General features: G+C 37.4%; 1 protein-coding gene across 1 annotated transcript in view; it reads left to right on the top strand.

Annotated features, from left to right (window-relative positions):
• Positions 1–25615, top strand: part of KIAA1841 (KIAA1841 ortholog) — a 62864-nt gene that overhangs the window by 30651 nt on the left and 6598 nt on the right. Inside the window, exons 8-13 of the mRNA XM_006862985.1 lie at positions 7204–7327; positions 9303–9455; positions 16370–16515; positions 17233–17332; positions 18596–18628; positions 19968–20067. Of these exons, the coding sequence (XP_006863047.1) occupies positions 7204–7327; positions 9303–9455; positions 16370–16515; positions 17233–17332; positions 18596–18628; positions 19968–20067 (656 nt within the window). The remainder of the gene's footprint in view (positions 1–7203; positions 7328–9302; positions 9456–16369; positions 16516–17232; positions 17333–18595; positions 18629–19967; positions 20068–25615) is intronic.

The following is a 25615-nucleotide window of genomic DNA, read 5'->3' as shown; positions in this document are numbered from 1 at the left end:
TCTATCTTCTGGAATAATTTGAGTAGAATTGGTGACAGCTCTTCCCTGAGTGTTTCATATAACTTATCGGTGAAGTCATTTGGGTCTGGACTTTTTTCGTTTGGAGTGTTTTGATTGACCTGATCAGTTTCTTCTTTTGTTATGGGTCTGTTCAGGTTTTCTACTTTACTGTGTATAAATTTAGATAGGTAGTGTTTTTCTGAAAATATATCCATCTCTTCTAAGTGTTCAAATTTGTTGGAGTACAACTTTTCATAGTATTCTGTTATTATCCTTTTGATTTGCTTTGATTCCATTGTGACATTGCCCATGTGGTTTCTAATGCGTGTTATTTGTGTCTTCTCCCTCTTTTCTTTTGTTAGGTTTGCCAGTGGTCTGTCAATTTTATTAATACTTTCAGAGAACCAGGTTCTTGTCCTTTTGATTCTTTCTATAGTTTTCTGTTTCATTTATTTCTGCTCTAATCTTTATTAATTCTTTTCTTTTGGTGGCTTTAGGTTCCCTCTGTTGGTCTGTTTCTGATTGTTGTAGATGCTTTGTTAATAATGTGTTAATTTTGGTTTTCTTTTTGTATATGTGCATTTATTGCAATAAGTTGTCCTCGCATCACCCCTTTCGCCGTGTACCAAAGATTTTGGTACGTTGTGTTTTGTTCTTGTTTGTTTCTAGGAACTTTGTGAGTTCATGTTTTATTTCTTCTACTACCCAGTTGCTTTTCAGCAGGGTGCTATTAGTTTTCCATGTATTTGATTTTATTTCCTTGGTCTTCCTATTGTTGATTTCTAATTTGATAGCATTGTGGTCTGAGAAGATGCTTGGTAGTATTTTGATATTTGTAAATTTATGGAGGTTTGTTTTGTGGCCTAACACATGGTCTATTCTGGAGAATGTTCCATGTGCTCTGGAAAAGAATGTGTGTTGTGCTGTTATTGGGTTGAATGCTCTGTACACATCTATGAGGTTCAGTTGGCTGATTGTATTGTTTAGTTCCTTTGTGTCTTTGTCAAGTTTCTTTCTGGTTGTTCTGTCCGTTATTAAAGTGGTGTATTAAATATGCCCACGATTATTGTAGATTTATCTATTTCTGTCTTCAAATGTATTAGAGTTTGCTTTATATATTTTGAAGCTCTTACATTGGAAGCATAGATATTTATTATGGTTATGTCATCTTGTTCAATTGTCCCTTTAATCATGAGATAATGTCTGTCTTTATCTATTATGCTGGGTTTTGCCTTAAAGTTTATTTTATCGGAGATTAATACTACCACTCCTGTTTGTTTTTTATTAGCTTGGTATAGTTTTTTCCATCCTTTGACTTTTTATTTGCTTTTGTCTCTGTGTTTAAGATGTGTCTCTTGCAGACAACATACTAAAGGATCTTGTTTTCTTATCCATTCCTTCACCCTCCGTCTCTTAACTGGTGCATTTAATCCATTTACATTCAGTGTAATTATCAATAAGTATGGATTAATTGCTGCCATTATGTTTGGTGTTTTTGTGGTGTTGCTGGTTTCTTTGTTCGGCATATCTTCCTGGGCTGAGTTCATGGTTTTTGTGTTGTTTCTTTGAGTTTCCTCATTTTTCAGTGTTTCTATGTTCTTCTTGGATTTTCATTTTGTTGGTATGTTGTGAAGTGTTCATTTTCTTATTTGATTGTTCCTGTCGTACTTTCCTGACGTCTTCCTTATTTTTTTCAACTCCATTGTAAAGTGTTTTGAAACATTTTATAGTCATTTTTCTGAATTCCTTCTCAGGCATTTCCAAGGCCTGCCCTCCTTCCAGAATGCAGTCCAGGTCTACTTCTAGGTCATTTGTCTCAGACATTTTATCTTGTTTCTGGACATGTGCTGATATGGGTGCTGATATGGTCATCTGCTTTTGCTTCTTGGACATGTTTAGTGTTTATCTGTTGCCTTAATATGTAATTGAGTGTGTTTTGGTATTTATTATGTTTTCTGTTGCCTCCAGGTAGATGTAATCATGATGTGGGCTTCCCTTTTCACTCTTTTTATTGGTTAACTTAGAGCAACTTTTGCAGGTGTTGTCTGACTTCCTGGTGTGTGGCAGTTGGTATTGGTTCTTGCCTGGATTGTGGGGGTTTTAGGGTGTGATTGTAGCTTGACTATATGGCAGCAATTGCTGTCTCTTCTTATGTAATATAGGGAGAGAAAGAGTCTCTCAAAGGCAAAAGGGGGAACAAAATAGTTACAGCAAAAAAATAAAGGAAACAACAATAACAAAAAACTAGATTGGATGTTGTTGTTGTGAAGTGCCGTCGAGTCGGTTCCGACCCATAGCGACCCTGTACAGGGTTTCCGAGAGTGTAAATCCTTACGGGAGTAGAAAGCCTCATCTTTCTCCCGCAGAGCGGCTGGTAGTTTCGAACCGCTGACCTTAAGGTTTGCAGCCCAATTCATAACCACTACGCTACCAGAGCTAGTGTAGTCTATAATTGCAGAAAATGGAGAGGAGGGAGAGAAGAAAAAAATATCTGTAGCCTAATATGAGTATGATGTTAAGATCCTCTTTCAGTTTTTTGCCTTCAAGATCACCGGATAAATTTCAAGAGGCCACTGTTGGTTGTTATGTTGTACCTCAGGATTTAATTTTCAGCCTGTTTTGTTCTTAAACTCTCTCTCCCTCTCCACATACTTTGTTGTGGCCTTTTCCCTATTAATAAACAGTTCAGAGCTGGCTGTTGAGCTGCCTGTCTCTTTAAATGCTGAGGTGTCTGTGCGCATGCATGGCAGAAGAACTCACCAGTGGTGGGGGTATGGGGAGTGTCCACTCGCTCAGGTACCCCCACCCCTCTAGTCAACAGAATGGAGGTATGCAAATAGTGGGAGGCCAATGAACAGATGAATAAGGAAGATCGTAGAAGAATTGATGCCTTTGAGTTGTGGTGTTGGAGGAGAATACTTAAAGTGCCATGGACTGCCAAAAGAACCAATAGATCTGTTTTGGAAGAAGTGCAGCCAGAGTGCTCCTTGGAGGCCAAGGTGGCTAAGCTTCGTCTCTCATGCTTTGGACATGTTGTCCGGAGGGAACAGTCGCTGGAGAAGGATGTCATGCTGGCTAGGTTGAAGGGTCAGAGAAAGACAGGAAGACCCCTAATGAGATGGATTGGCCAGGTGGCATCATTGATGGACTCAAGTGTGACAGCGGTAGTGAGGTTGGCCCAGGATCGGACATTGTTTCGTTCTGCTGTGCATGGGGTCGCTATGAGTCAGTTCCAACTCGATGGCACCTGACAACGACAACAACAACAACAATGAACAGATAAAAAAAAAAAATCAGGGCATAGCAAAACCAACAGTCTTTTTTCCATCTTTGCTCTGAGGTTCCCGCAGCATTTTTCTTTGGCATGTCTGCCTGCTCCCCCGCTTGGTCTTGCTGTTAGGTCTCGCCCAAGTTGTGGGCTCCAGGCCTCCAAGCTCAGTAGATTCTAAAATATGGGATTTCTTACTTCGCTGCAAGTTCCACTAGCTGTAAGCCTTCAAACTTTTAAAATATTCCTACCTATGTGGTTCAGAGTTTTGTAGCTCTGCCACATACCCGCTTCGTCTGGTATTCTATGGTATTGCTGCACCTCTACCCTATCTGCCATCAAGCCCCACCTCCCTAAAATGTAACTTTGATAACAGATTTTAATTATTTTTCCTGGTGTGGCACTATAGGACAAGCACTGGACTGCAAACCTCAAGGTCGGCAGTTCAAACCACCAGCTGCTCCTATATGGGTTGCTCTGATCCGACCGCACTTAACAACAATAAATACAAATGTTATATTGAATTTACTTTCATGTGAATTTTGGCGAGTGAGGAAAATTGTCTTTAAATTTGGATTTTCTATCATTTGTTTATAGATTCATCATATTTTGTCAGTATTCCATTAAAACATAGTCCTTTTTATTCCCTTTTAAATATAAAACAAGTTCTCATTTTAGGTTGGGAGCAGGGTATAGGAGGGAGAGGGTTGTAAATAGATACAGTACTTCATGAAGAAAAATGCTTTAACATTTATGTATGCTTCCAAAATATCATACTGCTAAAAACTTATCCAGAGAGGTAATGTTGGGCTCAATATGTATTGATGTACAGAATACATAAATAGGTAATATGAACTAACATCCAAATGGTCAAGTGATTAAACAAACCAAAATACAGTTGCATGTAGCTTATAGCCACAATGTTGTTTGTTAAGCGCCATTGAGTTGGTTTCAATGCATCTCAACCCTTAATAGGGTTTCCAATGACCGGCTGGTGTGTTTGAACCACTGACTTTGTGGTTAGCAGTCCAGTGCTCATTCTACAGCACCATAGCAGGACTCCAGTGTCCACAGTACAGTCTGTGGAACAGGAAATTATGTGATTTGGAAGTTGTTTAAGTGTATGTTCTCCAAAGATTGGTAAGGAAACTCTTTTACATGGTAAAATAGCTGCTAGTAAATGATGCCTGCCTTCCAGAGGTACTTGTCCTCTGTTTAAAACCTCCACTTCTCATATCTAGGACCCATATCTGGCTATATGGCTGTGTTTTCCTATTCTCTCTCCTTTCCCCCCAGTTTTACAATTTATTAGCTTTATGACCTTGAACAACACCCAGTCTTTAAATTTTAGTTCTTCATTCTCAATGATATAGTAATCCCTAACTCACAGATATTGTTGCAATGATTAAATAAAATAATATTTAACAACAACAACAAAAAAATCATTGTTGTTATTAAATGCAATCAAGTCAGTTCCAACACACAGTGAATACAATGTTTCTGAGGAGTGGCGGGTGAGTTTGAACCTCTGACCTTGCAGTTAGCAGCCCAGTGTTTATAGTGCCAAAAACAATAGGAGAACTGCTTTGCTTTCCTTTTTAAACAACAGGTACAAACAAGTGGCTGGTCCTTACTGAATGTACAGTAAGTTTGACAGGTATGTGTTGCTTTTCACATCCATCCAGGAATCATCCGACTGCATATATGCCTGTCATCCCAATAGTTTGTTTGTTGTTTAATCTTTAAAGGAAAGCAGCTCTCCTTTTATTGTTTTCCCCTAATGGTTTTAAAGCTACTAAACCCTTTGAGTCAATGAGCAGCAGGGGCTCGCTATGGTTCTTGCTAAGTGCCCTCTGACTCAGTTCTGCCGGACATCAACCCTATATAAGGTTTCTGAGGAGCAGCTGGTGGACTGTTAGCAGTCCAGTGCTTATCCTACAGCACCACAACAGGACTACAGCGGGGCTCCAGGGCACATCCCAGTCCACACGGTGCCTCCTCCTCTACCTCTTCCTTCCTTTCCTTCTGGTTTCATTCAATTAACCTGCAGCTAAACAGTTGTTCACTTCATGCCCAGGCCATTCGGCTCCTGCCATAGTTGCTGGCAATGCCCAGGAGCCCAGGGCGCTTGTGGGTTCCCAGCAGGGTGGCAGCAGTCACAGCTGCCACAGCCAGCTGTGCTCCCAGCACCCAAAACCGCAGCCTGTCCCTGTGGCCACTTATCTATGCCCCTGTACATCACCCCCATCCTGCACCTGGACACAAATAAAGTCCTGATCCAGCTGCCAGCTCAGCCCCCATCCGACCCAGCTGCACACCCAGCAAAGCCAACGTCCTGTATCCAGTGGATGTAACTCTTGGACTTTGGCCACCAGGTTTCCAATATTACAAGGATTTGACTACAGCAACTACATGTATATAGGAGTCCTGGTAGGATAAGCACTGAACCACAAGGTCACTTTGAACCACACTGTCAGTGATTCAAATCCACCAGCTGCTCCTTGGAAACCCTGCAGAGGGTCGCTGTGAGTTGGAAACTGACTTGATAGAACTTAACTACAATAACAGCAACAACTTGTATCTAATACGGTATTCAATGTCCAAATTATGTAAATATGGTCATTAAACAACACATACCTGTACAGCTATACAATAGTGTATTTATCTAAAGCACATCTAATCTATTTGTCATTTGTACCATTTAAGTGTAAAGTGGTGAAAGAATATATACTAACATAGAAAATTATTAGTGGTAAATTGAGTGACAAAAACAGGTTATGAAGCAAAACTGGAAGTGTGTTCATGTTCATTAAAATGTTAATCTGAATGTTACCTTTGGGTGATACCGTTAGGGAGAACTTTAGTTTTCTTCTATTTCTTTCCATGGTAAAGATGCATAGAACTTTTACTTAAGAAAAAAGCCTACAAATGTTAGATTTCATATTGTTTACATTAGACAGCAATACAAGGAAATGTTTGACAGTTGATCTAAACGTTAATAGTACAGTCAACTTTAAAGTAGAGTAATTAAAAATCTTAGTTATTTTAAGCCCCTAGAACTTTATAATTGTTTTTTGTTTTGTTTTTTGCCTTGAGTCTTTATTCATTATAACAGCAATAACTATTAATAGTAGTATATGAAGAAAGTATTTGATGTTATCTTTAGCATCAATTCTTGCTTTTTAATTTGAAGTATTTTCCTACAAGTCTGCTTTTGGTGCATATATTATTTAAATTGTCTTTAAGTAGCTTTTTAAAACAGATTGTTCTTTTGTCATTTGAACTGCATGATTGCATTTTGTTATCTGTTGAGCGAAGGAAAAAAAATATCAAAAGTTAAAAAATAGGAATTAAAAAAAAGAAAAAGAAAAAATAGGGACTTACATATGACTATAGCAAATTTGGTTTTAAGCTTTTGCTTTTTTGAAACTTGATATTGTCTAATTGTAGGATGTGTATTACCTAGACCTTATTACATATAACAAACTATGTTACTTAATAGATTATATCTTTTGCACATGATGTAAAGAACCAGTACATTAATGAAATATTTAGAATTAGCAGTAATAGTCCCTTATAACATTTGCAGTCACAATAAAGATTGCATTTGACCACATATGCCTAAGTTCCAACTGTTGATCTGCTTCAAACCACATTTAGTTTTTAACTCTTTTTCTAGGTTAACAAATTAATATGGCGTTAAATTCTCTGTAGCTTTTTCTGTAGTCCACAAAATAAACTCCCAAAGGCAATTTTATCTGTCTAGAACTGTAGTTTACATCATATCCATTATTTGGGGAAATGTTCTTGGAAATAGTACACAAACATAAAAACGTTAATCTTTTTAACATTTAAACACAAAAATCTGTTTAAAACAAAATGTTTATATTGCTTGCTTTGTAAAATAATATAACAGTTGAGGCTCTTTTCCCCAGAGACAAGACTTGGGATGTTCATGAGTATTTGAATAGCTTTTTTGAAGAATTAAAATCTTGGAGAAATGTATATTGGCGCTTATGGGGAACAGTCAACTGGCTGACTTGCTCAAGATGTTGTCAAGTGAGAATTTTGTCTTATTTTTTTACCTTTTCTGCAAAATGTTGAGGGAAAAGCCTTTTTGATATATACTGTTTAATTAGTATGTTTGGACAATAGCTGACATCTCTTTAAGAATCTAGTAGTAAAAATAATGGTGCATTTAATCATTGCTTGCATCTGGCTTCATTTCTCTTGCCGTGTTTCTTCATCCCCTTTTTTATTTTCTATTGTTGCAGTAACCATTGCCTTGCTGAATTTTTAGAAAAAGTTGGTTTTAAGTGACCAAATCTATTTTTTCAATAGAAAAAAAAAAAGCAATATCCTCTTACTTGTTCCCAGCCAGAAATGTTCCACTGGTCCATAAATTTATTAAATAGTTGCACTCCCCAAAAGTTTTTGATTGGTTTTCATAGGGAAGAAGTCTGTAATAAAAAACGCAAGAAAGCTTGCTATTTGAAGGAACCTAAGCAAAACCCTTTTATAGAATGAGCAGGTCTTCATAGGCCACACTCAATCTTATTTAATGGGTAATGATTTTCAATGGCTGGAAGGAGGAGCAGCTGTCAAGCTGTAGAAGCTCCCACCCAACTGATTCCATGTGTCCCCACATTTTTTTTTAAGCTCAGGTTTACTGAAGTACTCTAGCACTTGATGTTATTGGTTGTTTTGATTTTGTTTTCTTTTAACAGATTCGTAGATACCCTTCTCACAATTAGGCTATCACTTGTAATTAATCAGGGATATCACAGTTCTAAAACCTGACTTGTTTCTAATGTCAGCATGTAAGGGTTTTATCTCTTTTTTTCATAGCAAATTGAATAATTTTTGCCATTTATTTTGTCGAGTTTATACACACCTGAATTTATATGGAAAATATTGTGTGGATGAGATAGCTTTTATCAGACACAGTACAGATTTTAATTCAAAATCGTAATTGAAACTAACAACTAAGAATTCTTGAGTTCTAGATTCTGCCTTCCTTTTGTGTTCAAGATTATTTGTGCTTAGAATGTTAATTGTGTTATGGTCTTAGAATTATTTTACCAACTCATAAATATATCTGAAACCTATTTGATAATTAAACCTTGGTACCTTTTTCACCCATGATTCAGAGTAACTCAATTTTATAAGTACTGCTACTAAATATTTAGCTTTAAAAATATATATATTAAGGAATATCCAAGTAAGACAAACTGACGTTTTATTTTTCACTGGAAAACTGGTGAGGTGACTAGCCATTTATAAACTAGCATGTCCATCTAGATCAGTTTGCATTGCTCACTGCCATTGAGCCACTTGTGACTCACAGTGACCCTCTAGGACAGAGGGTTTACCAGGCTGCCACATAGCAGTTAGTGGGTTCTAACCCAAGCCTTCCATTAGCAGCTGAGCACTTTAACCACTGTACCACAAGGCTCTCAAGATCAATTTAATGCACTTGAAATTTATATAAAGTTTTACGTGTCACAAGAGTCATTCATTTTAATGTGTACAACTCAGTGTTTCTAAAGTACTTTTACAGCCTTGTACAGTTCACAATCCAATCTCAGAATAGTTCCATCACCCAGGAAGGTCTCTTGTGCCCATTTGTAGTCACTCTCCAGTCTCATACCTAGCCCCTGGTAACCACTAATCAACTTTGTTGTTGTTGTTGTTAAGTGCCATCGAGTCGGGTCCGACCCATAGCGACCCTGTACAGGGTTTCCGAGGGTGTAAATCTTTACGGGAGTAGAAAGCCTCATCTTTCTCCCGCGGAGCGGCTGGTAGTTTCGAACCACTGACCTTAAGGCTCGCAGCCCGATTCGTAACCACTACGCTGCCAGAGCTCCTTTGGGTCTCCATAAATTTGCCTGTTTTGTATATTTTATATAAATGGAATCACAATACATAGTCTTTTTTATAGGTATAATTTCATTGTGGAAACAATATGTTTTTGTTAGTGTGTTTAATTTCACTGTGGAAACAGTAATGGATGTTGACTATTTCTTTTATTCAGGCTTTTCTCTGTATTGAATTTTCACACTGTCAGTATCACTCAGAAACAGTGATCTACCCCACTGCAGCAAGTTCACAGAGTTCTGTCGGCACTGGGATTTATCCCTGCTGTAACCAAAAGGTTCTCCGGTTTGATCCCACTCAGCTTACAAAGGTAAATCCTGAATGTTGCCCGTTTGTAGGTAAACACATAGTGTTCACCAACACTTTATGTAAATCTTCTACCCTTTTGTTATTTTTAAAGTATAAAACTAATACATTCATGTAGCGAACGCTTAAACAACATGTACATATTTATAGTAGAAAGTAGAAGTCTCTCTTCACACCACTCCCTGCTTCACCTTCTCTTGAGAGGGAGTCACAGCTGACAGTTTCCTTTCAGACCTTGTTTTATATATATCAGGTATAAATGATAAATAATCTTTATATTGTTGATGAGATCGTATAATTTATCTTATTCTTCCCCCAAATGATATACCTAGGTTATCTTTTTGTGTCATTTTATTTAGCTGCTGTGCAGTATTACAGTTTATTGAACTGTTCTCTGATTGGTGAAGATTTAGGTTGTTTCCAGATTGATGATTGATGCTGCAGGGTTGCAATGCACATATATCTTGGTGTAATCTGTGAGTATTGTTATAGGTTAGATTCCCTCATCACTAACACTTTTGAAAATGTTGTGTTATTAAAGGTCATGAATGGATGAAAGGAACCTAAATCTCCTTCATATGACAGATGTTTATAAAACACTAAACTGTTGTGCTATACACACTGTTCAAAGAAGTTAATAATGTATAAAATTTGTTTCTGTTTTCATGGCACTTATAGTTCAGTCATTAATATCAGAAAGAGAAAAAAAAAAAAGCACACAAAGAAATGTACCATTGAATGTTTGGCTACTTCCTCCAGATAGCATGTCTGAAGGATGAGAGATAAAGTCTCACTGTCCTGGCTTCTAAGGAGCATTGAGATTGCTTTCTGATTGATGTTGCTACATACAGGGTTGCAATGAACATATATCTTGGTATAATATGTGAGTATCCATATAGGTTAGATTCTGTTATAGGTTAGATTCGAGCTGTACTTTTTCCAACACAGTTGTTCATTCTTCTGGCACTCCATGGTACTTTCAGTATTTTTCTCCAACACAGGGACTCAAATCTAATGTCAGTGCTTCTATAGTCTTCTTATTGGTTGTCCAACTGCCACATGCATTTTGAGACTATTGAAAATACCCTGGCTTAGGTCAGACACATCTTAGTCCTCAAACTGATAGCTTTGCTTTTGAAAACTTTAAAGAAGTCTTTTGCAGTAGATATGCCCAATATGGTATATTGTTTGATTTCTTGGCTGCTGCTTTATTGTGATGTTTATCATGATGTTTCTTATTAGTCTATTTGTGAGGATTTTTGTTTTCTTTATAGTGAGGTATAATCCATACTGAAACGCTATAGTCTCTCATCTTCATCAGTAAGTATTTTAAGTTCTCTTTGCTTCCAGCAAGCAAGGTTGTGTCATCTGCATTTCACAGATTATAAATGAGTCTTCTTGTCCTGATGCCACCTTTTCCTTCAGATAATCAAACTTCTTCAATTATTTGCTCAGCATAACAGATGGAGTAACTATGGTGAAGGGGTGCAACCCTGGAAACACCTTTCCTGATTTTAAACCATTCAGTATCCCCTTGTTTTGTTCTAACAAGTATATCTAGGTCCATGTACAGGTTTCAAATAAGCACAGTTAAGTTTTTGTAATACCCATCTTTCACCGTGTTATCCATATTTTGTTATGACTCACACAGTCGAAAGCCTTTGCATAGTCAATACAGCACAAGTAAACATCTTTCTGGTATTCTCTGCTTTCAACCAAGATCTATCTGATACCAGCAATAATATCAATAGTTCCACATCCTATTCTGAATCCAGCTTGAACTTCTGCATTGGTCATTCCCTGTCAATGTACTGTTGCTACAGTTTTTGAATTATCTTCAGCAAAATTTTACTTGCATGTGATTCTAAATATGTATTTTTTTTCAATACAAAAAAAATAAAAGGTATTTGCAATGAATAAGTCATTGGTCTTGCAAAATTCTGTTGTGGGATCTTGAGCATCATTTCTATCAACTAGGCCATATTCTGTGACACTACTAATCCTTCCTCTGTGTTTACAACTTTTGCATATCCCAATCACTAGTAATGATCGGTGCATCTGATATATTGATCTTTATGCATTCTATTTCATATTTGTAATAGTCATCTTAACAGATGCTCTTTAGTACCAGTTCACCTCTGTGGGTTCCCATTATATGCTATATATTAACACGATTCCTCATTATCTCATTAGCATTTTGGTGCTTTTAATCTGATGACCTTTAATCCATCTGTATGCTGTAGTTCTTCTGATGGGAGGATAGGTTTGAATTACTTATCAGGGAATTGTAAACTATAAAAGTCACAGAGAGGGTTTAAACAAAAACAAATAGAAATGCAAGAATTGAAAAATTCAGTAACAGAAATTTAAGCCCCTTAACAAATTAGCAGCATATTAGAAGCAGTTGAAGAAGGAATTAGTAAATTGAAAGCTAAGTCCAAAGAAACTGTCCAGAATTAAGTACAAAATGATGAGAAATTAAAAGGAGAGTATGATACCTAGAAGATCTAATATATTTAATAGAATTCACAATAGAAGAAGAGGAAGAGAATGATTCCAAGGCAAAATTTGAAGAATCTTTTAAACTTTGGAAGATACTAATTCATGTTTTCAAGAAATCCAGTGTTTCCCAATAAGATAACAAGAAACCCATACTTACATATGATATCATATTGAAACTGAAAAAAAAGAAAACGTTTTTAAAGCAACTAGAGGACAAAAAGTAGAATCCCTACAAAACATGAATAATAACAGAGTTCCTTTCTCAACAGTAATATCGGAAGCCAGAGTACAGTCTGCATGGTCTTCATTGTACTAAAAGAAATAATTAACAATCTGGAAATCTATACTTTACAGCAAAGATCACACTTACTAGTGAAACATAAAATGCTTTAGTTTTGACAGGTATCGAGAATTCAGGGTGCTCAGTATTATACTACTGTTCATTTGTTGTTGTTGTTAAGTGCCGTCGAGTCAGTTCTGACCCATACGTACCCTGTATAGGGTTTCTAAGGAGCAGCTGGTGAGCTTGAACTGACAACCTTGCAGTTCAAACAGCTTTGCAGTCTGGAACATTAACCCACAGCGCCACACCAGGACTTATTTGTGGGTGGTGCTATATACATGTTGTTGGTGTTATTCAGTGCAGTTGAATCGGTTCTGACTCATAGTGACCCTGTATAGGATTTCTGAGGAGTAACTGGTGAGTTTGAGTTGCCGACCTTGCAGTTCAGGGCTTATCCTACAGTGCCACATCTGGACTCCTTTATGTACATAAGAAACCCAAAGAATCTACAAAGTATTACAATTAATGAGTTTGAGAAGTCTGATCTATTAAATACCAATCTATAAAAATCAGTTATATTTATATATACCAACAATTTTAATAATGAAATGTATAAAAAGAAACCATTTACAATATCATCAAAAAATATTGAGTGCCTAGGAATAAATCTAAGGCTCCCTGGTGGTTCATTGGTTAAGTGCCCAGCTGCTAAGTGGAAAAGGTTAGTGGTTTAAACCCACCATCCACCCACAGGAGAAAAGATCCAGCAATCTGCTCCTGTAAAGGTTATAACTTAGGAAACCCTATAGGCAGTTCTGTTCTGTCACATAGGGTCATTATGAGTCAAATCACCTCAATGCCACCCAGCAAAAGGAATAAATCTAACAAAATATGCAAGACCTCTCATACAAAGCATAAAACACTGAGAGGAAATAAAGAAGACTAAAACAATGATGGTAGGCTGGAAACAGTATTGGAAAGATGTGGCTACTTGTCGAATTGATCTATAAAAATCAGTACAATAATAATGAAAATCTCAATAGAATTTTATTAGGAAATTTGTTAAGCTGATTCTAAGACTTATATGTAAATGCAGAGGGCCAAGAAGAGCTAAAATATTCTCAATCACAACAAAGATAGAAGGACTTACTTGATTTCAAGATTTATAATAAAGCCATAGCAATTTAGACAAGGTGATACTGGCAAAGAGACTGGTAGATAATAGAAGACAATGTTGTTGTTGTCAGGTGCCATCGAGTCGGAACCAATTCATAGCGACCCCATGCACAGCAGAACGAAACAATGTCCGATCCCGGGCCAACCTCACTACTGCTGCCACACTTGAGTACATTAATGATGCCACCTGGCTGAGCCATCTCGTTGGGGGTCTTCCTCTTTTTCTCTGACCCTCCACCCTACCTAGCATGACATCCTTCTCCAACGATTATTTCCTCCGGACAATATGTCCAAAGTAGGAGAGACGAAGCTTAGCCATCCTGGCCTCCAAGGAGCACTCTGGCTGCACTTCTTCCAAAACAGATCTATTGGTTCTTTTGGCAGTCCATGGCACTTTCAGTATTCTCCTCCAACACCACAACTCAAAGGCATCAATTCTTCTACGATCTTCCTTATTCACTGTCCAGCTTTTGCATCCATATGAGGCTATTGAAAACACAATGGCCTGGGTCAGTCGCACCTTAGTCCTCAAGCTGATATCTCTGCTCTTCAATACTTTAAAAAGTTCCTGTGCAGCAGATTTGCCCAGTGCAATACGTCATCTGATCTCTTGACTGCTACTTCCGTGAGTGTTGATAGAAGACAACAAACATTAATAATTATTAATGATAATGTATGACCCCCCCCAAAAATACTGTTAAATGTGATTTGCAGTAACTTGAATGTTGTAAGTCAGAGATCACCTGTAGTTTGTCATCTTCTATTGTCTACCAGTCTCTTTGCCATTGGAGTCCTGGTGTAGCACTGTGGGTTAATGAGCCAGAGCGTAAAGCTGTTTGAACTGCAAGGTCGGTGGCTCAAGCTATGAACCTGCTTCTTGGAAACCTTACACAGGGTCGCTTAGGTTCGGAACTGACTTGACGGCACTTCATAACAACAACAACAACATATTATCATGAAGGAACTCTGATAGTGTGGTGTACAGGGTTTCTCCCGCGGAACAACTGGTAGTTTCCAACTGCTGACCTTGAGATTCACAGCCCGAATTGGGCTGTGAACCTCAAGGTCAGCAGTTGGAAACTACCAGACTGTTCCTCAGGAGAAAAATTAGGTTTTCTGCGTCCATAAAGATTTAAAGCTTCGGAAACCCTGTACAGGATCGCTACGAGTCGGAACCGACTCCACGGCACATCACCACCACCACCACTATTAGTACATATTATCTATATGTATAACTAATAATACATATTATCATTAGTAATATGTACTCTTGTTGCAGTGCATAATTTGTTAATGTTATTCTCAATGTTCATTTACAGATGTTCAATGGTCAGGTTTATGAAGATAATGATAATAAAAGGCATTGGTACTGAAAACTTAAAAAAGAAAACCAGTATTCTGAGCTTACCTCAGAACTGACAGTGGATTTGTCAAAGCAGAACTCGACCATAAGTTGGGGACTACCTATTATTAAAACTAGAGCCACATGTATGTGAACACTTGAATGATAAAAGATGGCACTGTAGAACACTGGGCAAATGAAGACCTTACTAATAAGGCCTTTTTCCATATGGGGAAAACTAGAACTGAAATAGAGCTGGACCTCTATCCCATAATGCTCACAAAAGCTGTATGCAAAAGGAAAACTAATAAAGCTTCTAAAGGTAATACCATAGAGAAAGAGATCGATAAATCCAATAAATCAATTGAGACTGAGAAGACAAACCCACAGGTAGAAAGAAATATTACCAATACAAAGTTGGCTATTCAAGCTTACCACTGCTCCTCAGAAACCCTATACAGGGTCTGTAAGGGTCAAAACCGACTCAACAACACTTAACAACAATATAGCCATAAAAAGTTCAGATTAAAAACAGGGCAGTTCGATCTCTCTTAAACACCTTAGAAGATATGCCTGGTAATCTGTTTCCAAAAAAGTCACAGCCTTGGAAACTCTATGGCGGCAACTTTGCACACATTGTAATCATGCCTTATTAACAATATAATATCATAATATCAGTAAGAAAAAAACAGGTAATAATCATTTCTTTCAAGAAAAACTTCTGTTGTCCAGTAAACAGAATTAGGGGAATTGTTATTAAAACCACAACTAGATACCACTATACACAAAATGACTAAAATTTAAAAGTCTTAAGTGTGAACAATAATGTGGCGTCACAGAAACTCTTATATGCTGCTGATAGTCTTGTATTTGATACACGTGTGTGCTTGTGCATTTGAAACATGTCAAAGAATGTTTATAGCAGCATTTATACTAGCCCTAAATGGAAACAATCCATCTATCAACAGGAGACTTAGTAAACAATTTGTGTTTATTCATACAATGGTATACGATACATTAATGGAAATGTAAACTATATACACAATGCTGTTAAGTGCCATTTAGTCATTTCTGACTCATAGAAATCCTGTATAAGTTTTCCAAGGAGCAGCTGGTGAATTTGAACCACTGGCCTTGTGGTTCAAACTGTCCCTTAGGTCCAGTGCTTATCCTACAGCACCATACCAGAAGTCCCTTATATGTGCAATAACATGGTTGAGTTCTAAAAAGCATAATGTTTAATGAAACAAGCAAAACTGACATAGTGTTAGGGCTGCATCCTTAAGTGATAAAATTATGTAATAAAATAAGGAAATGATTACCATAAAATTCAGGAGAGAAGTGACCTTTGGTGAGAGGGAGGCAGTTCTGATTAAGGATGGACACATTGCGGCTTCGGCAGTGTTGGCCATGTTCTGTTTTTTAACATGGATGGTGGCATCGAGACTATTCTTTGGTTTTAATGAATGCACATGTATATTTCATAGTGTTTTCTGTGTGGATATTATCTTTTCACAAGAAAAAGCTGTAAACTGATTGATATGGCTGGTAAAAGAAAAATATGCAGTGACCTTTAAAGGAATGTTTCTGTAATGTAATGTCTTTTACTTGACAGGGCTGTAAAGTGAGGGACCACATGGTTGCTGTTTGTGATCAAGGTGAAGGTGGGGATTTGCTGTCTTGTCCGACTACTAGGATACTGGATGATCTGCTCAGTCACAAAGATGTCATTATTGTGCCTTTTTCTAAGGATACTGTTAGGTGAGAAAAACAAAATGAAAAAGCACCACCGTACAGCTTTACTCACTGGTTCCCTTTCCAGAATCCCCGCCTCCTGACACTTTCCCAAATCAGTCCTCAAATTGTTTACATTACTTCAGAAAACTTAACTGAAAGTATGCTCTTAACAATAAGAGCGAACCAGTGTTTGCAAAAAAAAGCCCCAAACATTTTAATATATTGGAAGTCTAAGAAGAAGAAAAATTAGTGAAAAGATTAAGAAGATTGGGACCCTCAATCCCTTTTTAAGGTTTTTTATTATCTTCCACCTTGCTTACATCTTAAGTGTTTGATTAGTACAATTAGAGAGAAAGTTGATGGGAAGGATCATTTTTCTGTAAGTTTGAACTTGAGTTCGGTCATCTCGGAAGCTACTTCCATCGTTGTGCAATTGCAGCAGGCTGTAATGGAAGGTTCGAGGACCCTTTAATAGAGGCAGTTCCCTAAGCAGTTCCAGTCACAGCACCCTTTTCATCTCCTGGAGAGGGTGTAACCATGCATGTAGATTATGTAACCATATTCCCCCTGTTGGCAGTGTGTCTGCTGGATGAATCACTAGATGAATTAAGAAATGTAAGTGTTGAACTGGCATTCCTCATACTCAGGAGCCATCTTTCTTTCCAAAGAGTGATTTATAAAATGCTCACAATAAGAAAGGAACTGTTTGCATTAAAAATTTATATATGTTTTTCTTTCAAGTGATTCTGGGGTTGGCCAATGTGAAGAAAGGGGTCTAGACTGTGATGTTTTGCTAGAGCCAAATGCACCATGGGGCCCAAGAACTGGGGAGCTCAATGCTGTAAGTAGTTTGGTTCATTTACTCTATATTAATATAGACAGTTGATCAGTTTACATGGACATTAATAGTGTCAACTAATCTAGCATTTACTGACTATCTGGTAACAGTAAGATATTATGCTGAATAGATAGGATTACAAGGATGATAGTACGCATTCCTTACCCTCAAAGAATTAGTAATTAATCTAAATTTTGGAACAATAATATAACATGGTCTTCACAGTTTTTATTATGGGCAAATAATGACTTAAAAACTTCAGGTACAGATAGTCCCTGACTTACAGCGTATACGAGTTATAGTGAACTACAGTTAAGACCATCTCTGGGTTTGTTTGTTTTTCCTATCGCTAGTAATATGTACTACGTATAGTGCTGTAGTGCCTAATTTGCTAATGTTATTACTCTTATGCTAAACTCCCAAAATAAGTAAAAATCTGACTTACAAAGATACTAATAATAAAAACCAATAAAGTAAAAACAAATGAGTTTGATTTATGTGAGAACTAACTTAACAACAGAGTCAGAATGGAACCCCGTCTTAAATTGGAGACTACTTGTAGTATGAATAGGAGGCTTTGTTTCCTTCTAGTTCTAGAAACTTTTCCCTATATGAAATTACACTTACTTTTATCTAAATCAGGAATGCACTGAATTTTTCAAAGACTTCAAAAGTGAAGTCATATTTTTAAGTTGACTGGAAAGCTTTGGTTCCATTGACTTCTGTCACCAAGGGCCTGGAAACCTCTGTCGGCCTGTGAATGTCTTATCTTTGTGTTGAATAAAGTAGCATTCACTTGAGAAAGTGAAATATTCCATGTAAAGTACTCCAGAAGGTTACTTAGTCATTATCATTTATTTGTGAGTTATACATAAAATGACAAATTGAGTTTTATAATATCCATGCATATAATCTGATGCCTTAATTTATAATAAAACATAAGACATTAAAAAGTTACTAAATCATTAAAAACTAGATAAAATTACATTATTGCTACATGTGATTTTCTTGTCATTTGGAAATGGCATTAGGAAAATGATGGTGTTGCTTTCTAATTTTTCATTATCCACAGTCTTCCCTAGACAAGGTATATATTGAAGATTGCAGTCTGCAGTTTCAGCCTGAGTTTTAAATTATGTTGCAACCTTTAGGGAACCTGTATTGGTAACCTCATCCACTCTTCTTTGGTGTCCATAAGAAATAATGGAACCATAATCTGGGTGGATATAGAATGATTAATGTCTTATTCCTCTGTCTTTTTTATAGTTTTTGTCACTGAAAAACTGGACTCTGCAACTGGTAAATTAGCTTTTATGGATCTCTTTGTCCTGAAGTATAAGTTTCATTTAATTGAATTTTGTCAGTATCATAGTTTAAAAATTTTAGGTAGTTTTGCATATTTCATTCCAACGGATGCAATTTTCCACCTATTAAACAACCATCAAATTGTTTAAGACAGACATATACTCCATTATCTGCCTATATAACCCTTACGTCTGGCTAAGAGACTTTAAAAATCACTATAAAATCATATTAAGAACATTGAACAAAGCAAAAAATCTATGAATTTCCAATTATTGGTTGATTATTTGTTTACCTGTTTGCCATAACTATGCCATCTCCCACCAGTACTCAATAAGGAGCTCCGGTAGCGTAGTGCTTACGAGAGTCAGGCTACTAACCTCAAGGTCCGCAGTTCGAGACTACCAGCTATTCCGCGGGAGAAAGATGAGGCTTTCTGCTCCCGTAAAGATTTACAGCCTCCAAAATCCTATGCAGGGTCCGCTATGAGTTGGAACCAATTCCACAGCACATAACTACCACCACTAGCACTCAGTAGAATGGAATAGAAATTTGGATCAGTGATGACAATCCAAAGGGTGAATAGATGTAGGAAGTGATCCAGGGACCCCTTCACTCAGAGAATGAGTGCACATGCTTGTTTTTGTTAAATATCATTGGTTCCGACTCATAGCAACTCTGTATAAGATTTGAGGAGTGACTGGTGGGTTTGAACTGTTGACCTTGGGGTTAGCAGTCCCGTGCTTATGCTTTAGTACCACACACTGAAAGTTATTGCATTATAATGAAAAAAAATTACAATTCATCATATCTAAGGAGCTCTGGTAATGTAGTGGTTACGAATCGGGCTGCAAACTTTAAGGTCAGCTGTTCAAAACTACCAGCTGTTCCGCGGGAGAAAGATGAGGCTTTCTGCTCCCATAAAGATTTATAGCCTCAGAAACCCTGTACAGGGTTGCTATGAGTTGGAACTGACTCCACGGCACATAACCACCACCATCGTACACACATACATAATAGGTACTCAGTATTGGCTGAAATGCAGTTGAGTGATATTAAGCTGCATTTCAGCAAATACTGAATACCTATTATGTGCTTAGCACTTTCTAGATTTTGTGATGGAAATAAAAATATCTGATGTAGTGTGATTCTGTCCTAAATGTAGAAATTCTTTTGTCCATTTTCTGAATGTTTTGTGAGACAGTGATGATTTTGTCAGCTTTTGTTTGCTTTAGTCAACCAAAATAAATTTAGATAAATGTGTTTGAAATAATTCATTAGATATGTGAAAATAGTCCACGTATAGTAGGGCATGTTGTTTTATTTTTCAATTCAGAAACAGCAGTCATTATTTTCAGAAGAAGAAGAATATACCACTGGATCAGAGGTCACTGAAGATGAAGTTGGAGATGAAGAAGAAGTATCCAAGAAGCAAAGTATTGATTTCTAAATTAAAATCATGGCTCACTGTTCATAAAGGGGGGTGGCATTATAGAGGCTTTAATGCAAGGGATTGGAGTTGGCTTTGTTTTTTGTTTTTAACATGGTGGGTGAAATAGGATCAATCAATCAGTAAATAAAGGAGGCTCCATCACAATTCCATACCCCTGACAGCAGTATAGAATACTCAGAACACTCTAAGAAAAAGTGCAGTGTGCTGGGAAACAAGCCTCCAAATTCTCACTTCAGATGTAACTTTTTCAGAATGTGCCTCTGGCATTACAGTACATGAGATGATTTGGAAAAGCACTTAAATGAGGTATTAAAAATGAGTTAACAATAAAAGATAGGGCCATTTTTACAACTCTGAAATGAACATGTGTCAAAAATATAATTCTTGACTGATCCTGTTAGACAGCTCCAATATGCTGTCCTCCTCCTGACTTACTTCTAAGTTTTGATTATTTTTCTAACATTGGATCCTGTAGTGAAAAAACCTATCCCTTTATCGATTATTTTTCAGTCTAACTAGTCAGGAAGGAAGTGCTACCTTGGTTGGGGTTTTCTCCCTAACTCACACACAATTTATATGTAATTTACATATAGTACAACTCACTGATTTTATGTTTTCACTGGTAGAACATTTGTGTTGTTGAAGTTGGTATTTAAGTGCCTTCCAGTCGATTCCAACTCTTCACAACCCTGTATATAGGGTTTCTGAGAAGCAGCTGGTGGGTTTGAAATGCTAACCTTGTAGTTCGAAGTCCGGTGCTGACCTTACAGCGCCACCCCAGAAGGGGTAACCACCACCAAAATCAGGATATATGTCATCCGTAGACGTTCCCTCCTACGCTCTACACTCAGTTTTCTTTCCCAGTGCCCACTCTAAGGCTTTGTTAATCTTTGTTAAAACACTGATCTGTCTTTTGTCACTATAGTTTACCTCTTCTAGAAATGCTGGCAGTGGAGTCAAGAGTAGTCTTTTGTGTCTGGCTGTGTTCTCTGAGTATATTTGTGAGATTCATCGATACTGTTGCATGTATTTGTAGCTTAGTCATTTTTATTTTATTTTTGGTGACAATATACACCGTTTCTACACATGATGATCAGTGACATTGGTTAAATTCTTTACATTGTGTCAACATTCTTGTTATTTCTGCTCTAGTTTGTTTCATTTCCATTTAACCTCCCTGCCCCCTAATCTTGTTCCTTTATGCTTTGAAATAGCTATTGAACATTTGGTCTTATGTAGATACCTTTGTTTCATTAAGTAGCACGTTTAAAAATACTTAAGAGTGACAGTCTTTACTCTTTGGGGTAAACTGTTTCTTAAAGGAAGCTTTGAGGGATAATTTTAATTCAGGGTTTGACGAGCAACTCAAGTCTTGGGGGCACCAGACTGAATAGGTCAAGCAAGTCGGAATGCAGTTCTACTTCACATTTTTCTCCCGTTCGATCAGGAGTCTCTGTTATGTTCCTGATTAGAACATTCAGTAGTGATAGCTGGGTACCATATAGTTCTTCTGAAATTGATAATTTTTTCTTACCTCTTTTTTTTCTTTTTTTAGCTAGAAGTTTATCAGTGTTATTGATTTTTTTTTTTCAAAAAACCAGTTTTGTTTTTATTTCATTGATTTTTCTCAGTAGTTTTTCTGTTTTCTGTGTCTTTGATTTTTCATTCTTACATATATTATTCCCTTCTTGCACTTACTTTGTAATTTATTTGTTCTTTTTCTAAGGTTTTTTTTTTTTTACGGGGGAAACTTAGATCACTATTTTTTTTTTTTACCTATCTTGTTTTCTAATGGTTGTTGTTATGTGCTGTGGAGTTGGTTCCGACTCACAGCAACCCTGTACAGGGTTTCTGAGACTGTAAATCTTTATGGGAGCAGAAAGCCTTATCTTTCTTCCGCGGAACAGCTGTGAACCTTGAGGTTCACAGCCCAATTCGTAACCACTACGCTACCAGAGCTCCTTTCTTTTCTAATATAAGCACTTAAATGTATAATTTTTCCTCTAATTATTTAACTAGTTTCTTTAAATTTTTACATATCTTGTTTCCACTTTTACTGAGTACAAAATATCTTCTGATTCCCATTATGATTTCTTTGTCTCATGTAATGTTTAGAAGTTGTGTTATTTCCAGATACCTTCAGAGTTTCCAGATACCTTTTAGTTGCAGGTTTCTAATTTAATTCCATTGTGATCAAAGAAAAGCCTTTATTTGATATCACACTTTAAAATTTATTTAAATTTAATTATGTTTATTTGTATTATTTTAAGGCTAAGTTTATGGTCTGTCTTGGTGAAGTTTATATACATTTGAAAAGGATGTGCATTCCGCTGTTGGTGGTGGAGCCTACTGTGAATGTCAAGTTGGTCAGATTGATTTGCTTGTCTGGTACAAGCACAGTTTCTGACTAATTGTTCTATGAATTACTCAGTGGAGTATTGCAGTCTCTAATTTGTCTACTTTTCAAGTCTGTTGGTTTTTGTTTTGTGTATGTTGGAGCTTCGTGACTGGGCACGGGAATATTTAGAATGCATTGATCCCTTTGTCCCTTTTTGTCTTTAGGAAAACTGCATGTCTTCAAGTCTGTTTTGTCTAATTTAACAAAGCCATTGTAGATTTTTATATACTGTTCAGATGGTGTATTTTTCTCTATCCTTTTATTGCCATCATATTTCTATTTTTCGTGAAAAGTACACATGAGCATGGGTTATACATTGGGCTGCTAACCACAAGGTCAGTAGTTCAGAACCACCATCCTCTCCATGGTCACTCTGAGCCAGAATTTACTTGATGGCACTGGTCATTTTGTAGATAGCACATTGTTGGGAATTTTTTTTTTTATTCTTCGATGGACAGCAAGTGATATCAACACTCATGGTGTTTTGTTTTTTGTTTTTTTCAATACTAACTGCTGCTTTTTTGAACCATTTCCTCACCCTCCAGCCTGTGTAGGTTGGTGATCTACTAAGGATTTGGACAGTTTATATTCAGATTTCCAGCTCATTTGTGTAGTGATTCTCTGGCTATATGGTACTCTCCTAGATTTTTAGTTACTTCTTGCTGTTAAGTGTCATCGAGCTGTTTCCAACTCAGAGCAACCCTCTATAGGGTTTCCAAAGAGTGGCCAGTGAGTGTGACCCACTGACCCTGCAGTTAACAGTCCAGTGCTTATCCTACAGCAGCATACCAGGACTCCTTGTTGATAAGTGCCGTCAAGTCACTTCTGACTAATAACGACCCTGTATAGGGTTTCCAAGGAGTTATTGGTGAGTTTGAATTGCTGCCTTGTGGTTCATACCAACTTTGTGGTCCAGTGCTTTATCCCACAGCGCTCCACACTAGGACTCCTAGTTGGTGTTGTGAAGTGCTGTGGAGTCGATTCTGACTCATAGCGACCCTGTATAGGGTTTCCGAGGAGCAGCTGATGAACTTGAACCACTGACCTTGCATTTCAAACAGCTTTGCAGTCTGGCATTAACCCACAGTGCCACACCAGGACTCTTTAGTCCCAAATTCTATCCCCTGACACCTCAAGCTAGTAAATCTCCTGTTATCTGCAGCTTGAGCTGTTGGGTAAAAGCATTTAGTCAAAGGTGTGGGGGAACTCCCAGATCTCAGCAGAAGTAGTTCTGCCTTGCAAGGTAAACACCCCACCCTAGTTTCTGTCTGCCTAGTCGCTATGCTTCCTACTGCCTCCCCGCCACTTGCATAGTTTGTATTTAGCTTTTAGAGCTCACATCTTCTGTGGCTTTCTTGATTCCAAAATTTCCCCTTGAACTTATAGCTTTTCTGATGCTTTGAACCCTACCATCTTCCCCCTGGAACTGGTGAACTGCCTTTTTTTCTCCTTGGACAGGGGAGGTTGGAAAGTGCCTTCAGGCAAGAAAGCTACAAGCTCACAGTTATTTCATTCATCTTTCAAGTATAAACTCAGATTTCTTTCCTGCCTTTTATCATTTGCCAGTACCTTCAAATAGTTGTTTATAATCTTTTTGTTCTGTGTCTTTTATAGCTGTTTTTTTTTTTCTTAATGTTTTATTGTGAATTATGTGATAGTTTACATGGGAGAACATTCGTTTTACATTCATCCTATAGTATATCATTTCATTGCTATAGTTATAATTCCCTCCATGGATCATCAGCCATCTAAAGGGTATAATCTACAATTCTGTCTCCCGGGTTATCAGCACACAGCCCCTCTCCCTCTCTGTGTCTGAAGTCCCCAAGTGCTCCATCTCTCCACATCATCATCTCTGCTTTCATCTCAGGCATCACTGCTTCTCTGGGTAGGGTCCCGCTCTCCGCTCTTCTCCCTTGATGGTCCCAGGAAACTCCGCTCTTAGACTTAAAAAGTTAATCACTCCCTTCCTTGCTAAAAACGTCTACCTTTACAATTACTTCCCTCACAAGCAGTCCAGATAACAATTATTCACTGTTGTATCACAACAGCTCCATCCAGATTTCATTTAATCAGCCCAGCCTAGACAGACTGTATACTACTCAGTGGAGATTCTACTTTCCTCCATGCCCTATGAATCTAGCTTCCCTCTTGAAAGCTTGTAAGCCAGTCACTTCTTGCCTTTGTAGCCCCTCCATTTTGCGTAGCCAATGTCTAAGTTGCCCATCCCTGTCTATTCTGTGTATGGAGGGGATATATAGCTGTTTTTTTTTTTAGAAAGTCTTGCCTGATCTCTTCACACTGTCATTACCTGATGTCCCATTCTGTCATATCTTTTAGTAATTTTATCATACTTGGTAGTCTTCCAGTTGAACAGAGATGCAGGTCAGCTGCTCCTCAGAAACCCTATACGAGTCTCTATGAGTAGGAACTGACTCAACGGCATTTAACAACAATAATAACAAATAACAGATTATTAATGAAAGGGCTGCTAACCACAGGGTCAGAAGTTCAAATCCACCAAGCACTTCGCAGGAAATATAATGAGGCATTCTGCTCTTATAAAGATTTACAGCCTCAGAAACCCTATACAGACTCTAGGAGTCAGAACCAACTCCACGGCACACAGTTATCAGCAGTAGCAGATTATTAATATTGCCCTATGTGGCACGCTATACTGGTTCTCCATGTTTGGCAGTGATATAATGTTTCCTTTTAAATGTTAATAGCAAAAATTGTGAAAGTGGTATATAAACAGTTGATGTTTGGAAAACAGAGATCAAATACTTTAATTTTATCCTTATATGCAGCTTTTAGAAAAAAAATGTCTTTTTCCCCTTCTTCTTTTCTGCCCTGCTTCTTTCTCCACTAAACCATCAGCCAGGATACTTTCAAAATATCGTTGCTAAGACTGTCCTGGACCAGAATACGATTGAACCCAAATCTTCTTTCCTCCCTCCATTAACACCACAACAGCCCTCTGCTTTCCTGCTTAAGCAAATGACTTAATGAAAATCTTCTGTGAATTTTTTCTCTTTTCCTTCCTCTGTTCTGCTTTAAAGTGTTCTTTTATGTAAAAACTTTGAAATTAGAAGACAACCCCACTGGAGAGTTAGGTTCACATAAATATATA

Source organism: Chrysochloris asiatica, unplaced genomic scaffold, assembly GCF_000296735.1.
Source record: "Chrysochloris asiatica unplaced genomic scaffold, ChrAsi1.0 scaffold00052, whole genome shotgun sequence".
NCBI lineage: Eukaryota > Metazoa > Chordata > Mammalia > Afrosoricida > Chrysochloridae > Chrysochloris > Chrysochloris asiatica.
The sequence above is the reverse complement of the archived record's forward strand: the minus strand, read 5'-3'. Positions and strand labels throughout refer to the sequence as shown.